Source organism: Conger conger, chromosome 15 (assembly GCF_963514075.1).
Source record: "Conger conger chromosome 15, fConCon1.1, whole genome shotgun sequence".
In the NCBI taxonomy this organism is placed as follows: Eukaryota; Metazoa; Chordata; class Actinopteri; order Anguilliformes; family Congridae; genus Conger; species Conger conger.
The window spans coordinates 15,629,751-15,642,114 of NC_083774.1; the positions used below are offsets into that span (position 1 = coordinate 15,629,751).

The following is a 12,364-nucleotide window of genomic DNA, read 5'->3' on the forward strand; positions in this document are numbered from 1 at the left end:
AACATAAAATATTGGCTGTTTATGTAGTGTTTGTACTGGATTGTAATGACATCATACATTCCCAAAGATCACATCAATTCCAATGCAAAACGAGTAGAATTCGATTTTCTTCTGGTTTCAGAAATAGGCCTACTATTTACAAAGAATGCATGTCTTTTTCTGGATTAAAAGTAATTAATTCTGGAAAACAAATTATTCTGAGTAGAAGCGCAGTGCAAACGTTGAATTCGTTTTGATGCAAAGGTTGAGTTAATTTTGCACCAATCGTTTAAAAAATAAAATAAAAATAAGGGTATAAAAAGAACATACAGCAAACCTAAATCCAAAATCAGCCCGCATTATTTACAAAGTAACGCAAAACCCAACGATGTCCGTCTGTCAGAGCACCTTTAGAGCTCCTTGCGAAAGAGAACATGATAAACGTCTCAGTTATACGTAGAGGTTCCCGACTGGACTTTCTCGATCCACATCCAGAATCCTCCAGTCTCCGACATTCTGTAATTCGTTCATTCCTAATCCCTCACGACGGTCTTATTTAGCGGTATCTGCGATCGGTCAGTCTGAGATGCGCCTGGTCAAGACAAGTCCTCGGTGAGACGCGATGCCTCACGCGGCTTTCTTTCCGCTCTGGTGGCGCGTGATGGCCTCTAGTTTCTGTCTGAACGCTTCCGCTTCCTGTTCCTTCTTCAGAAGCTGTTGTCGGTATTTCTGCGCTTCCCGGTTTGCCTCCTCTAGCTGCTTCTGCAACGTTTCCTTCTCCTGTGAACAAAGCAGAGTTTTGTGTGTAATTTACACATTTCACATGGAACGGACAAACTTTAAATCACACAGCTGGTCATAAGCAGTATATGATATTATCTTTTCCTTCTTGTTGTTGCTGTATTTACACCTCCGAAAATAGCCTACCCAAGCCTACTTGTGCTGCAACTGGTCTGTGTGCGTGTATGTGTGTGTAAATAGTCAATAGCTTATGGTTTAGATTTTACACAATCCACACATTCTAAACTTAATTAAAATTGAAGAGGTGAATTGAACATGGTAGGGTTCATGCCTGGGTCAAATACCGTAAATCCTCAAATTGTGTCCGGGATTCTATTTGAAGCCGGGCCTCGGATAATAGCCAGGGGCGTGGTCGATTCAGACAAATAAAGGCCGGCCCCCAAATACAAGCCGGGGTAATATTGCCTACCAGTAGGGCAGTCCATGAGCACTAGAAGATATTGTTTCGATTTAACTCAATGAAATAAAAGAGCTCTTCTTAATATTTTATATTGTTGGTTGGTTTAATACTGTTGCCAATGAAAAGTCGTTGTCCTACACCAGGGGTCGGCAACCCTGGTCCTGGAGAGCCGCAGGGTGTGCTGGCTTTCCTCTCCACCTTAAAATAAGCAACCGATTCAGACCCAAGAAGACCCAAGGTGAGTTAACTGTGTAATCAACGGCTTTCATTTATCAATTAATGCCAAGTAACAACGAAAGCCAGTACACCCTGTGGCTCTCAAGGACCTGGGTTGCTGACCCCTGTCCTACACCATGGGTCTCCAACACGTTGCTCTCAAGCTACCAGTCACTTGCTGCCCCCTTCTGAGTAGCTTGCCAAAGGCTGAAGCAGCTTAAAAGTAAATTAAATCCCAAACCAAAGCAAAAATCTTTTGATAGCCTGCTGGTATGCTGCTCCAAACGAAACGCATGTCTCACAATAAAACGCACTTTAGGAAAAAAAGATTGTTAACTTGCTGTTATCTACGCTAATTTGTTATTGTTCATGAAGGCGTGTCTGGCAAGTTGTTATTTTATGGATTCTGGACTTGCATGTGATTTATTGTGTTTGAGAATATTTGCAATAAAAGTCTGTTAATACTGATACTATGACTTACCAAACGGCGTTCCTGATTAGCCTACACGAATTGATTTCTGAACGGTGACAGGAAGTGTTGGATAGTGTTGGCCCACTTTAAGTGTAGCCTTTTACTTTATTTCTAAGAATAAAATTCTACAACAGAAGCCTAATAAGAAATAAAGGCCTGCCTCGAATACAAGCCTGCCCCAAATAAAGGCCTGTGCTTTGTGCAGCCTAAGTAAATAAAAGACCCTGGCCACAATTTTAGGATTTCCATCCATCCATCCATCCATTATCCAAACCTGCTTATCCTGAACAGGGTCACAGGGGGGCTGGAGCCTATCCCAGCATACATTGGGCGAAAGGCAGGAATACACCCTGGACAGGTCGCCAGTCCATCACAGGGCACACACTCCATTCACTCACACACTCATACCTACGGGCAATTTAGACTCTCCAATCAGCCTAACCTGCATGTCTTTGGACTGTGGGAGGAAACCGGAGTACCCGGAGGAAACCCACGCAGACACGGGGAGAACATGCAAACTCCACACAGAGAGGCCCCGGCCGACGGGGATTCGAACCCAGGACCTCCTTGCTGTGAGGCGGCAGTGCTACCCACTGCACCATCCGTGCCGCCCAATTTTAGGATTTACGGTACGTAATTGTTTTGGATTCAAATATTTTTTGATGTTTGCATTTATATTAACAACCGAAAATCTGTTTGGACCAAAAAGCAGTTAACTGTGTAACTGTGGAAACAACTGCTTTGTAACGGATTAATTACAGTAAAATATTCACCACACCCAGCAACTCTAGGGATTGACATGGAGTTAATGTGGTTTAGCTCTGCACACTTCACATTCCCTCTGGAGTGCTACCATGTTCAACAAAATGTTCCATGGAGCTAAAGCTTTCACTCACCTCGAATTCTGGACTTTCAACGTGATTTTCAATGAACTCGATGCGCTGCCGCTTTGCCATTGGCTCTTCACTGACAACGGTTTCCTCTGCAACGTCTGTGGCGGGAACTGTTAACACTAAAGAGCAACACTTTGAATTAGGCGCAGTGGCTGGGCTTGAATTTTGAGGTACCCATTTATGAAATGTCACAGAATATAAACAAAACGTATAGCAGAAAAGTGCTTTCTCTCAAAAACAAAATGTCCCTTGTTCTTGTTAATATCATTGACCATATATTCAACGGAACCCATTTAAATAAATACTGCATTATAACGGACATGTTCTTGCATGAGGCACATTGAGACGAGCCAACGTGAGACTAATATAAACCACCCGACCCATCATGTTCTGTCAATTTGGACAGTACCTTATGTGCTGTGCCCTCTGCTATATCGTCAGTAGGTCAGTTGGGTGACGATAACCAGTATAAGGCAGGCCCAAAAAATTTAAAGGGAATGCGTTTCGTTCATTAATGCTCATTTGAGCATCCTGGGGCAATACAAAGGGAAACTCCTTTGCTTCTCCGTCTTTTTACCCCATCATGATTCACCACTGAGCTCACTGAACGTCAGCAGTCTAGTCAACAATAGCTCAAGCAGCTGAGATAAACCAACCTAGAGACATCACAACCAAAATTGTTCCAAGAAGACTGTGCCCGAGTGCAAATAAATAAACTTCAGCTTATTTAATTGAAATAAGGGTCAATTTCAGATTTGATTGTTGGGCCATATCCAAGGTAAAAAGCAAATGAACCAGTGGTATTACTGGGAGCTTCACGGGGGTCCCCCTGAAGAAGACGCACGATGAGCATCACCTTGCTGTCGTCTCACCTTGCTGGCCGTCTGGCATCGTCACAATAATGGGCTGGCCGATGCTACCGGCCGCCTGTAGGTTGCCGAGTTGGATGCCGTCTGTTACAATAGTGATGACTTGCTGACCCCCTGCGCTGAGCACCTGCTGGATGGTTCCGTCCACTGAGTCTGCGGTCACCACCTCCTCTGTTGCCATCACTGGGAAATGATACAAACAGTCAGCATGTCACAGTACAGTGCACCCCAGGCAACAAACTCCTGTGCACAAACTGTAATTGATGCTGCATCAAATTCAAGTTATATTATTGGAGATTATATCAAGTTCTATTTGCTTCTTTTTAACTGCATGGGTCTCCTCTGTATGATGATGATGACATACACATAGCCACCAACATATTTCCAGGATGCTAATTTCCTTGGTGTGGTTAATTCTACAGTTGGACTTGAGAAACCTGATAAATGCTGATTTATGCCAGTAAATACTACTGAATAGACAAATTAACTAACAGGCTCTAAAATGGCATCAACAAAATGTAAAGGTACAGTAGGTAATTTTGGACTTCTAACGGTCAGGAGAGGAATAGCAGCAACAAACACCTTCAAACCACAACACTGTTTATCCCTCCCCCTTCTCTGTATACACACTGACATTGAAACGCCATTGGCTGTGGCAATTAGAACCAATTTTAAACCAATGAGCTTGAATTATTGTAGTTATACAATGTTTTGGTACAGTGTCGGCCGTCAACTGAATTTAAGGACTATAAGGCTGTCAACATTTCAGTGAGCCCTTTTCAATGATAGGAAGGGATTTACAGTGGTCTTGGAACAAAAATCTTACCTATTGTACCTTTAAGGTAAAGAAAACGGTGAAAAAGAAAAACATGTGAAGCTGGGAGGGCTGTGGATGGATGGCCCTTTAAGCCAGTGGCACTGACTCCCTGATTCTACTAATTAGCAGCTCATCGAGGTCTCTAGCTATTCAATGAGCTGTGCTTTGTTAGGGTTGGAGTGAAAACCAATAGGATGGTAGATCTCCAGGTTGGGAAACCACTCATTTAATCCTAAAAATACCTGTGGGCTTATCAAATCCTGTGGGCTATTGGTTTGCTCTTTGGGTGCCTCGACAATAATTACATTGCCTGGGGAACTGCTGATCTGCCCCCACCCCCCCCAAAGTAGATCATGTAGTCTAGAAACCAAACTATTGCTTTCATCAGGCAAACAATGATATATGAAAGGGGCTTTCTATGGACTAAATTGCGTTATTTACCCTCATTTTGCTTGGGCCGACTGGTGAAAAGGCCAAAGATTGCGTAGTCGAGTCATAGGTGCAGTTTCGCAAAACACATCCCCCCCCCCCGACAGTAAAGTTCACAAGCTCATTCATGCTGACCCTTCAACATTGGCTTTAAACAAATCAAAATAATCTCTGAATACAAAGATTATCATCACAAAACCTGCCCTTATGACATCACAGGTGGCCAGTGTCGGCTATGAAGCTGTGGGAGATTTGACATTTGCTTTCCATTTGACTAACAGAAACCTTTCCATGCATTTCAGCTAACTTCCCCTCATCCGTACATAATTAGACATGTCCTCCACAGGTCTTGTCTCTACCTGTGCCGTTGTGTGACGCAGTGTGGGCAAATCAGCAGCAGGTAATTTGGTTTGATTTGAAAGGACGTGATACCTGCCGACTTGGAGGAGTTTCCTGCAGAAACCAGACCAGTGAGGTTGACCAAGCCCCCGGGGCCGATGAGGAACTGCGGAGTTGCCGTGTGTATCGTCACGGTGTCAGGACTCTCCGGGTTTGTATTTATCTGGTTCTGCATGGACACCTGAAAGAAAAGAAAATTCATTTTCATGAAAAGAAAATTCATTTTCATGAAAAGAAAATTCATTTTCATGAAAAGAAAATTCATTTTCATGAAAAGAAATACTGATGCGCCCTGTGAGAGAAGGTGGAGAGACCCACACAAATGACTCCTGTGTTCAGCTAATTGTGCAGCAGAACAATCAAAGATCTGGTTTACGGTGATTGACAAGGCAACCGGGTTAGTGGTTAAGGTACATAACTGGGATCCACAAGGTTGGTGGTTCAATCCCCGGTGTAGCCACGATAAGATCTGCACAACTGTTGGGCCCTTGAGCAAGGCCCTTAGCCCCACTTTGGTCCAGGTGGGATTGTCTCCTGCTTAGTCAATCAACTAAGTCGCTTCAGATAAATGCTTCAGATAAATAACATGTAATGGAGCCATCATCAGTCCAATGCTGTTAATCCCGTTACCTGCAGAATCTCCGCCAGCTCCTCATTACAGTTGTCCACAGCGATGTCCAGTGCGTTTTTGCAGAACTTGCTCTGTGCGTGGACGTCGGCCCCGTACTTGATGAGCAGCTCGACGACGTTGGGGTGGCCATGTTCTGTGGCCCAGTGGAGCGCGGTCATCTTCAGCATGTCTTTGGCATTGACGTCAGCCCCGTGCTGTAATCAAGGTCTGAGTCAATGCGTGCATTGTTGAGACTGCTCTCTCCCCCCTGAACGGCCAGCGTGTTTGCAGGGGGACGATGAAAGCACTGTCGAGCAAACTGGCTCTGGCAATAAAATAGATTTCTTTTTTTTTCTCCAAATTGGACAATTACCTCGCAAATGACATTCTACTTGGTTCTATCAAAGGGAAGGCAGTCTATGCATGAAGCTGCTGAGATCAAAGTTCCAGGCCGCACAGGACTGAAGTTCCCCCTGGGAAAAAGAAAGCTATTCTATTCACTATCTGAGCTTTGTATCAAGGCATGTAGCACTGAGTAGTCAGCATGGGTGGCATACGATATGGCTTAGGTACCTGCTGTGAAGCTACAGTACCCAAATACAGCAGTGAACTGCGGAGCCCTGGTCAGCCTAAAGCTCCTATCCTGTTGTACCTGTCTGGACATATTCCTCCCTCCTGATCCCCCCCCTCCCCCCCTTCCTTCTGATACCCCTCTTGTCTAACCCTAAAAATAAAACAACCCCAAAAACATTGTACTTACGATGGCTGTCTTTTTGTTTAGAACAGCCCTTCATGCGTATTTTACTAGTTATGGATTTGATGCTTTAACTTGTGGAAGAACCTATGCACTTGTAAATCGCTATGGATTAAAAGCGTCTGCCAAATGACTACAATGGAAATGGAAATGGAAATGGACAGGGGCAGTCCTGTCCTGTTCCGATTGATCTAAGTTTGAGCACTTTCAACAAAAAGATGCTTGTTAAAAACAAGCGATGGGAACTGAGAGGATCCAACTTCTGTCTCAAGGACCAACTGGTTTCCCAGGATCTCTCCTTCAGAGGGGACTCACAGGTCAGATATCTCCAATAACGTTGCAGGACTGTCATCGCCAAATTGCATTCATTATCTTTTGTCATACCAACTTCAATTTCCAGCTCAGTGGTCCGATGGGCATTCTCATCCTTATATTGTCTTTGTATGCTTTGTGTCTTTGTGTCCATGTCTGTCTGTTTCCCCTATTTGTCTGTTACTCGGGTAACTAATGTAAATATGCCATGTAATTTAATATGTAGAGCCACAATGGAGGTCTGGGTCAGACAGTCCAATGCCATTCAGAGGGAAGGAATGCGTTTCTGTGAACACTCCTACATTTCCAGAGAATTTTTGCAATTTTGCATTAATCAAGAGTAAACGAAATTAACTTTAGATGAACTTAAAAGATTGGAGACAAATCTTGTGAGTGCAATCAGTAGAAATGTAGGAGTTATGCGTATTTAACCAACCTTCAGCAGCACCTCCACAATCCTGGAGTGGCCCTCCGCGGCCGCCATGTGCAGGGGGGTCCTGTCCACTTTGGTGCGGGCGTCCCGGCTCACGCCCGCCCTCAGAAGCACCTCCGTGGTGGAGTAATGGCCATACTGGGCCGAGAGGTGAAGAGGCGAGGTCCCCAGCTACACAGAGAGGTCAGAGGTCACGCCGGTGTACAGACGGCACACATTCCAAAAAGGCACTAAATTCTCAAAGGAAAGGCGCCCCAAGTCCCCATCCTACATCGCCAGTCTCCCACTTGACCTCGATGCCATGGTATAGGTTCATCTGGTGACTACTAGAATTAGTTGTGAATATTAACTTGAAGACAGCTCTGCTCTGCCTAAACATTTTGCATTCTGAAGTTTAAGCCCTTTAGACCGACAACCACCATCACAACTGGGGGGGGGGGGGGTTAAACCCAGTTTGTTAAATGGATACAATGATCAGTAATAAATTGGTTCCTGGCTGAAGCCTGTAGGCACTGTGATACTCCAGTGCTGAGCTGAGCAGAGGTGTACTGCACTGTGAATTGGTGTATTCTGTATTATACATTGTAACTATTTATTGCATGTAACAAGTGCAGGGTGTAATTTTACTGGTGTAACCGCTGAAGGAAAGCATATCTTATGCAGTATTTCATGACCAAACTCCACCCCTAGCACAACCCATATTTTGGGGAATACCTACCCAGTCTGTCGTGAACGGTGCTCCGTTGGCCATTAAGATCCGCACCTCGTCATCCTGTCCTGATCGAGCCGCTTCTAGCAGCTTTTTTCCCATGTCCACTAGCGACATCTAGTGTGGAAAAGAGGAACTTTCTGATACACTCCTCTGTTATCAGAGGAGTGTATTTTTGCATTAAGTTGCTGCCACATTGATTGGCTGAATCAATATTTGCATTAACAAGCTGGTGTACAGGTCTACCTAATAAAATGGTCACTGAGTGTATAACATAACATGGCAATGCTTGCCTTGTCCTACCTCTAAAGTGTACCTACAGGCGGTCATATACACAGTCCCATAAAATATAGCTGCACCTCCATTCCTCAAGGCTTATCAGAGGGAAAACCGATTTTTAGTACTGCACAAATAGGCAAGTGTGAAAACACAAATAGTGTGAAATAAATTTTTAAAAAAGGCAAGAGCAGGAAAAGATTTCCAGTTCCAGTCTGTAAGTATTTGAAGATTGACACATTCTTGGTTGTTTTCACTCTGTAAACCACCAAGCAGTTTAAAACGAATTACCATGTGGTTAAAGTGGAGACTGTCAGCTTCAATTACTCTTCATAAATCCATGCTGTGAATTGTACAAGTAATAAGTGTGTGAAACAAGCAGCTTTGCTGAAGCTGAGGAGGGCTAGAGAGCCTCACCAGTTCAACCAATTCAATTCATTTTTCATTATTGAATGAAATTATGTGTATGATTATTACAGCCCTGTGTATATATAAATAAGAACAGGGCTGTAATAATCAGTATGGATGGAAAAACACTCAAATTTAAACAGAAAGTCTGCACTTCATCATGCACGGCACAGTTTAATTTGTTTTCTGAAGTACTGCGAAAACAAAACAAAATGTGCCACTATCCAAATACTTAGACTGCACTAAATGTGCTTGCTTGAAATGTCTGTCTTTATTTTTATGGTGATGGTCCATTGACTGAAACATCTGCATGCATTCATTATTTTCCATTTCAACATTTTTAAATCAACAATCTGCATTTGCCTTTTTTGGAGGTATTCTTCTTGGGTTTTGTTGAGTCAGTGTCCTTTGTGTCTTGCTTTCAGATTCCATTAAATTTCCAAAACTGAAGGCCACAAACTGTATAATACAGTTAATAAGTGTGTTTGTAAGCAATATGTCAACGTTATTTTAATACAGGGAGACTTGTTTCACTGCAAGGAAAGCTATCAGATTTTGGAATTCCTTTTAATTGTTTATATTACTACCTAAACTTTTAAAGTTTAACAGAAATATTTGGTTTATTTGGCAAGAAATTGAATGGAAAACATTGCAAATGAACAAATACGACCGTATACTTCAGATATGTATTTATTGTGCAGCAGGAACATAAACAGAACAGAACAGAACAGAACATTAATATCAACCCGCTGTGTGGGTGTACAGGAGTTCACTGCCTTAATACAGTCAATCAATGTCCCCTCAGCAATTTCCCCAACACACTCCGATCTAAAGACACACGCCTGGCATACGCAAATATTCAGTTCTTCGATTTGGTGAAATATCATAGCCTACTGGAATCTATTCAAAATTAGCAATGGAGACGACTGTCGCAAACTAATGACACAGTACGCACTAGCTACATTACCGTGACTCCGGCTTAAGCCTAACCGAATTCCAGCCTAGACCAACAATTCATTTACATTTCATACCGTCGATATTGGGAAGTTGAAAGTTCCAAAACCAGCCACGTTAGTTAGCTGTACTGCTCAGGCTAATGCGACACAGAAAATTTGCGTATCCATTAGCTACTTCTGATTACATTCGAGGGAGACGTGTCGTCTGCACAGTAGGTAGCCAGCAAATTTAATTCAGTGAATTAGACCGCAAACTGTACTCCGATGGTACATCGTGTTGTTGCTAGCTAGCAAGCTAGATAACATGCTACCGCATTGCCCAGTGCTCCGAGTGAAGAACCACTCATCCACTCGGCCACCATTTTCTCTGATAACAACAACACGACCCCCACCCACCCCAACTCGCTATTACAAGAGACCTACACCCCATACTTAAATCGCCAAATACACATTCTCCCCAATATTCAACAAAACGTGCTTTATACAGAAGTAACCCCGGAAATCTGGCACGTTAATGCAATAAACAGGAAATTGGTCGGCTGATCGGGGTTCCGGGGGAAGTTGAATTATTTTTCCACCAGCAAAGAGATCAACTTCCACATCCGGTGGGGCCACACAAAATACCCAGACACTGACCTGGAAAAGATTCCTTATAGTCTGACATAGTGATAGTCGTAACGTACAAGCCTTACCTTGGGGTTTCAGTAAGCGGAACTTCAGTAATACAGACCGCTGCTGGCGTTAACTAATCGGGGTAATTTCTTGAGATGCCGTCCGTTCGGCGCCCAATTTTTCTACTCAAAGAAAAGTCCCGTATTTTGCGCGGATGTGTACAACAGGGCAATGCAACCATTTTGCTTTGAACTACAATGGGCAGATAAACTCGACTGCGATAGCAAACGTGCCTCCTCGCAACTTATTCATTTTCGGATGACATAGATGGTAACGATGGTCTCCAATAAACTAAATTGTTGGCACAATTAAATGATTCTGTTGAGGATACGTTTAAAAATGAATACGTATGTGCGGATGGATACATAGCGCGAGTACGCATGCGTCTTGTGTTTTACAGGGTTGCCGTGTATCGCTGTTACTTGGCACTTGTACGAAGTTTTGTTGACAGTAAAGTAAATTCATATTGGCTCCTGTTAATTTACTGAAGTCGTTAACTTGTTTGTTTCCACGTGTTCTTTGAGCAAGCTGCCATAAGCTGACATTTGGGCAATTCAGTTAAAGATGGACAAACTTCAGTGATTAATATTGCTTGTAGCTACATGGCTAGCTGACGTCATATATAGAACCGCTATTGGCTATTTCAGGAGCTAGCTAGCATTAACTAGTCTAAACAACTAGCTAGCTACTTCTAAATGAATCCGCTAATTAACAAGCAAGATTATGTTCATCAGATTGATAACTAGCATAATTTTAACAAACTACTGTAAGACTTGGTGTTAATAAAGCTGGCTGTTTTGAACCATTCCCGCCCCTAATATAACGTTAGCCTCCTGAGCTTGCTAGCAAGTCAACAATTGAGGAGTTCTGTTCCGGTAATCAGCTGTCTGCCAGGATAGCCCATCAAAATGACAACTTCGTTGCGGTGAGACACTTTTTTGACGTGCTGTCGCTGTGTGATCTCATTTTTTTTAAATCGAACTAATATTAGCTATAACCATTTAGCTATGTGCAATTGTCTAGTTTTTGTGCGACCTCTTGTCTAGCTTGCTTTGAAATGATGCTAGCTACTTTTTTCGTATTTGATTTGATGATAGCTAACGTTAGGTAACCAAAGCTAACGTTACTGTTGTGGGTCAAATGACAAGCTTTTTATTTTAACTGTGTTTCTGATGAGCAAAGGTGATGTAATGTTAATGTTACCGGCATATGTTGAGTTTTTCCCGGAATGACATTTAATAATATTACGCAGTGGGAACTAAAAGCACGCCATCATTGTGAGTTCATGCTCGCAAGTAGGTTGACCTGGGGTATATTTCTGCCAAAATGTAATAACGTTTGTGATAACGTGTAATTGCGATGCACATCGCTCTAAATTTAATCCTGCAAGCACGATATCTGAAATAATGCGAAGGTCACTCAGTACATAAAAGTTCCACTGTTATTTTGTCCTAATTCACAGCAGCCTCATACATTTAGATAGGCAACTAACAAAAAACAGTCTTTAGATTTGAGATTTTATTGTCGACGCACTTGGTTTACAAGAAATTAGTAACGGCCGAGAAGTAAAATCATGTTAGGGTATTGAACTTGAATGTTCCCTTTTTGCAGGTGATTCCGCGCTACATTATGGTCAGTATGTGAAATTAAGTTTCCTGGCGTGCTTTTTTCCAACATACCTTCAACGATGCCAGCCGTAACCGTTGTAAAGGAGCTGTACCTATCGACGTCTCTGGGAGATCTCAACAAGAAAGCTGAAATTAAGCCTGATAAAATTAACACGAGAAGGTATAAATTACTGATCTCTGTTTCCACGAATACAATAAAATGATGGCGAGATTAAACTAATCAGTTGTTGCTATGATAATAGAAAAATTGCTGGTGCTGCATAGCAAAAGGTTGGGTCTTTGGTACTTACCTTGGCAAAATCAATACTTTACAAATGAAATTATAATCTCA

General features: G+C 42.7%; 2 protein-coding genes across 3 annotated transcripts in view; one reads left to right on the top strand and one right to left on the bottom strand.

Annotated features, from left to right (window-relative positions):
• On the bottom strand, window positions 1–10,663 carry gabpb1 (GA binding protein transcription factor subunit beta 1). The gene is made up of 8 exons (XM_061221173.1): window positions 10,426–10,663; window positions 8,103–8,210; window positions 7,388–7,555; window positions 5,906–6,100; window positions 5,309–5,456; window positions 3,634–3,813; window positions 2,765–2,880; window positions 1–759 (listed from the first exon to the last, which is right to left on the bottom strand). Exons 2-8 carry the CDS (start codon window positions 8,208–8,210, stop codon window positions 607–609), a joined length of 1,068 nt encoding a protein of 355 aa, XP_061077157.1. The 5' UTR covers window positions 10,426–10,663; the 3' UTR covers window positions 1–606.
• Window positions 10,322–12,364, top strand: part of LOC133111035 (ubiquitin carboxyl-terminal hydrolase 8-like) — an 18,850-nt gene continuing 16,807 nt past the window's right edge. For both annotated transcript variants that reach the window (XR_009704962.1, XM_061221171.1), the window contains exons 1-2: window positions 10,322–11,330; window positions 12,017–12,193. Coding sequence is in view for 1 of the 2 variants with exons in the window: in XM_061221171.1 (XP_061077155.1) it covers window positions 12,093–12,193 (101 nt within the window). In the remaining variant the exon portion in view is untranslated. The remainder of the gene's footprint in view (window positions 11,331–12,016; window positions 12,194–12,364) is intronic.

Coding starts and splice junctions, on each gene's coding strand:
- gabpb1 (XM_061221173.1), bottom strand. CDS start 8,210: ATGTCGCTAGTGGACATGGGAAAAAAGCTGCTAGAAGCGGCTCGATCA. Junction 2,881..3,633: donor GATGCCAGACGGCCAGCAAG/GTGAGACGACAG, acceptor GTTGCTCTTTAG/TGTTAACAGTTCCCGCCACA. Junction 760..2,764: donor TTGAAAGTCCAGAATTCGAG/GTGAGTGAAAGC, acceptor CTTTGTTCACAG/GAGAAGGAAACGTTGCAGAA.